Source organism: Austrofundulus limnaeus, unplaced genomic scaffold, assembly GCF_001266775.1.
Source record: "Austrofundulus limnaeus strain Quisiro unplaced genomic scaffold, Austrofundulus_limnaeus-1.0 Scaffold38, whole genome shotgun sequence".
In the NCBI taxonomy this organism is placed as follows: Eukaryota; Metazoa; Chordata; class Actinopteri; order Cyprinodontiformes; family Rivulidae; genus Austrofundulus; species Austrofundulus limnaeus.
In genome coordinates, this window is record NW_013952440.1 from 785,058 (window position 1) to 789,547 (window position 4,490).

General features: G+C 44.7%; 1 protein-coding gene across 1 annotated transcript in view; it reads left to right on the plus strand.

Annotated features, from left to right (window-relative positions):
• The window catches only part of flii (FLII actin remodeling protein), a gene marked incomplete in the record, with an annotated part of 29,943 nt that overhangs the window by 13,930 nt on the left and 11,523 nt on the right, over positions 1-4,490 (plus strand). Inside the window, 8 exon segments of the mRNA XM_014006904.1 lie at positions 104-234; positions 780-887; positions 1,031-1,135; positions 1,443-1,622; positions 1,709-1,791; positions 2,004-2,078; positions 2,285-2,368; positions 2,476-2,647. Of these exon segments, the coding sequence (XP_013862358.1) occupies positions 104-234; positions 780-887; positions 1,031-1,135; positions 1,443-1,622; positions 1,709-1,791; positions 2,004-2,078; positions 2,285-2,368; positions 2,476-2,647 (938 nt within the window).

Genomic DNA, 4,490 nt, shown 5'->3' on the forward strand with positions numbered 1-4,490 from the left:
GTGTGTGTGTGTGTGTGTGTGTGTGTGTGTGTGTGTGTGTGAGTATTTTCTTCATTTAGCACAACGTACTGAGCAGTTGACGATCAATGTGTGTATTGTCCAGGGTCCAGCCCCAGAGATCACCTGGCGAGGAAGATGAGGCTGAGGAGGAGGAAGGACTGTTCTCAGGACGATCAGGCGAAACAGGTCCTGAAAGGAATGAGTGACGTCGCTCAGGAGAAAAAGAACATGGAGGTAAGAGACAGAAGGGCTGAACTGACAAATGGGCGTAGCGTGATTTAAAGCTTCTGATTATGAAACCGGTGTTAGAAAAAATAGTGCTACCTTTACTACCAGTGTCCCAGCTAACAAGTTGTTTGAGATACGAGCAGTCTGATGCAGTTTTGCTTTGAGTTGAGAGCCAAAATTTGGGTTATGAGCCAGTATCAGACACCCCACCGCTAGTTGGTGCAATTGAACACCACAGTCAACATCTGTGTCTCACTTGTTAGCTTGAAGCAGTTAGCTCGCAGCGGCAGCAATGTTCTGGTGTCCTGAATGAATTAATGGCATTTCAATTCATTTCTGTGAGGAAAATTCGACATGAGTAATTTGATCTATGAGCTCTGTATTAACAAATTAAACTTATGGCACCACTGAAGTTGTTTTACTGTGATCTGTGTTTATTAGCATGGTCTTCAATTCTTTTTTTTTTATTTATGAAAAAAGTTGGGATTATGGGAAGATGGAAATGTTATTGTGTGAAGGTGAATAAGTTAGGAAATCTGTGACTTTTGCAGGAAAATGGGGACTTGAAATATGGTGATTTAAAAGTGCGCCGCTGGGACAAGAGTCTGGAAAAACCTCAGCTGGATTACTCAGAATTCTTTCTGGAAGATGTGGGACAAGTAAGGATTCTGGATCAGCTACAAAATCTTCTCTTTCTCTCTCTCTCACTGACTTTTTTTCTTCTTCACATTTTTGGGCGACCTAACTAAACATAAAGATTAAACATGTGGATGTTGTGGGKTTTTTTTTTTGCCTCGTGCAGATTCCAGGTGTATCTGTGTGGCAGATAGAAAACTTTGTTCCCGTACAGGTGGACGAAACTTTCCACGGAAAGTTCTATGAGGCCGACTGTTACATCATCCTGAAGGTACAACTTTCAACCTGCCGTCATTTTAGATTTAAAGTGCCTGTGACGTCAAATTTTTGTTATACATATGAATGCATTTTTAGAAAGAGGACATTGACAAAATATTGCAAAAGAAATTTCATGTAGCTGAGATGAACAGTTGTTGAGATATTTGCCTGTAAAGTAACAGGAAGTGATGTCAAAGGGTAACGTCTGAATGTGAACAGAGCAGCGCTACAACAGCTAACAACACAGACTGTAGAGAAGAATCTGACGTTTCTTAAGATTATTTTGAAAGCCTCAGCAATAATCATCTGTGTATTTGCAGACCTTCCTGGACGACAACGGGGCGTTAAACTGGCAGATCTTCTACTGGATCGGTCAGGAAGCCACACTGGACAAGAAGGCGGGCTCCGCCATTCACGCCGTCAACCTGAGAAACTTCTTGGGAGCAGAGTGCAGGACGATTCGAGAGGAGATGGGAGACGAGAGCGACGAGTTCAGCGTCGTATGTAGAAATATTTCTGATTTTTTTTCCCACGTCTGTGAAAACAGGCGCCGCGCGCTTCTGATGGACGTCTCTCATCTGTGCAGGTGTTCAACCACGACATCTCCTACATCGAGGGAGGAACAGCCAGTGGCTTTTACACTGTAGAGGACACAAATTATCCTGCCAGGTAGGTGGAAGTTTCGTCTTTTTTTCAGTTTTTATTAAGAAAATCTAATCAAATCTGACCTGAACTTGACCTTTTTAAATAGTTCAACCTGATTTATGAGTCACAGTTGAGTTAGTTTCTATTTGTTTCAGCCTTTAATATTCAGACGTGGAGTTCAGTGTAAAAAAACAAGCAAAAACATTGTCATCAAGTTTTATTCCTCTGGTTTACAGATTATACAGAGTTTATGGGAAGAAAAACATCAAACTGGAGTCTGTGCCAGCGAAGGCCTTCTCCCTCGATCCTCGGTAACTCTGACCCACGTCCTGCTCCTTTCACTACCTTTCAAACACTAAACACCTCCATAAACCTCAGTTATCACCTAACCACTTGTTCTATATGTTTTCCCTCGTTTGAGTCGGTTGTTGCTTCCTAAAATCCCAACACTTTCACTACTTTTTTTTCTCCAATCGGACATCTCATTATGTCTAAATATCTTGTCTATATCTGGCAGCTATGTGTTCTTGTTGGACACGGGGCTGGAAATTTTCATCTGGAGAGGAGCCAACGCTACTCTGGGTGGCACGACGAAGGCCAGGTAACGCAGGAGCTGAGTTACATTCATCATAACAACATGTTCAGAAAAAAAACCAAACAAACCCAGAAACTGATTTTAACCAAGTTTAAATGGCTGTCGTCCTCCAGGTTATTCGCTGAAAAGATCAATAAGAATGAACGGAAGGGGAAAGCAGAGATCGTGACCCTCATGCAGAACCAGGAGCCGCCAGGATTCTGGGAGGTTCTGGGAGGACAACCGGAAGAGATCAAGAAGCACGTACCAGACAACTTCACTCCCGTCAGACCTAAACTATACAAGGTAAATATTTGGAATACTTCTAAACACCAACACTGCCACCATCAGCTTCAGCTGTGAACAGTCGAGATAAAACAACAAATCTGTGATGGAGAATAATCCGCTTTTACTTTTCTGTTCAGAAAGGAAATGAGCAACGGTGAGATTTACTTTGAAGGATCAGAGTCCCTCACTGTTTTTCAATCTTTTTTTAAATTTCACTTTTCCTCGTGACGTTCCCAGCAGCTGATTTTCCACAACGTGTAAAACGAGAATGGAGTAATAGAATGTTTTTCTTAATCAATCAATCAATCAATCAACTTTATTTATAGAGCACATTTTAAAAATCACATGGGCAACCAAAGTGCTGTACAATAAGGCAAGAATAGGCGAAGACAATAAAAGAAATGTAAAACACACACTAGGTTCACAGCAGGTGAGCTTAAGTTGGCGCACAAGAATTAAGAATCCAAGTATTTATTAGTTCACTTTCAGTCAATTCACTCGGTACAACACATCATGTACGGGAAACCATGCCCGTGTGTCCTGGCTGAAGCCACCTCTAATCACGCCTTTAGGCAGGTGATGTGATGACAACAGATGTAAGGCTCCGCCTACACATATATACTGTCGCCATCACAGTCACTTCTCAGTTCTAATGCTCTTCACCTCGCTAGAACACCTCTTTCAACCTCGCTAGTTAGCTGCTGCTAATTAGCTTTGTTTGTTCGAAGATTCTCGAAATTAGTTTAACGGCTTTTGTTGGTGTTAGCTACAGCTGCCTACTGGTAACTGTGTCTGCCCGCTGAGCGCTAACTTTGAGCAACCTTTCTTACCTCGACAAAAAGAGAGGATTTTGTGGTTTGGGATGAGCACAAAATTACTCAAGAAGAAGCAGAAGTCTTCAGTTCGCCCCTGTCCCCAGGGGTGCGGCTTCTCGCTTCACGAAAAGGACCAGCACGAGGCTTGCCTGCTCTGTTTGGGAATCGTCCACGCTCGTAGGGCGTTGGCGGAGCCCCAAGCATGTGCGTTTTGTCGCCAACTTTGACGCTCAATCCTGGAGAGATGGGTTAAGTTCTTGGAGAAAGTGACACGCCTTTTCTCTCCTTGTGTTGTCGTGCGGCTCAGAAACTGGAGGTGGAGTGGCCTACCCCCCCTCCTGCACAAAAACTGTCGCGGTTCGCAGGGTTTTTTTCTCCCCACTGAACCGACCGCGGTGAAGAACCGTCTTCCCATGTTCCCAGACTTCGCCTCGGAGCTGACATCCTGCTGGAGCAAACCTCTGTCCACCCGCGTCACAGTACCTGGTTATGGACCGTATTTGGATCTGGAAGGAGCTGAAAAAGCTGGACTAGTGAACATCCCTCCTATGGAGCCATCCCTAGCCGCGTATTTGGCCCCGTCTCACAACCATGGAGTGAGCGGGCCCACCACGCTTCCTTCCAAGCCGTATAGTTTTTCTGCTGCGCAGCTGGAAAAAATCTACAAAGCTCAGGCCACCACCGCTCATGGCCTGAGCTCCATCAGCATGCTCCAGACATACCAGGCTATGGCTCTGGCRGAGCTCGGAGCCCAGGTACCGCCCGAGAGTCCTCTGTTGCATCTCTTAAATGAGATCAGACTCACCGCGGACTGCGTCCTCCGTGCATCCTGCAGTGCAGCGCCCTCCCTGGGCAGAGGGATGACTTCAACCGTGGTGGCGCAGAGACATTTGTGGTTGACGCTCTCTGAGGTCCCCGACAGAGACCGAGCCACATACCTGGATGAACCAGTTACAGTGGTTTGCAAAAGTATTCATACCCCTTGAACTTTTCCATATTTTGTCACATTACAACCACAAACATAAATATATTTCACTGGAATTTAA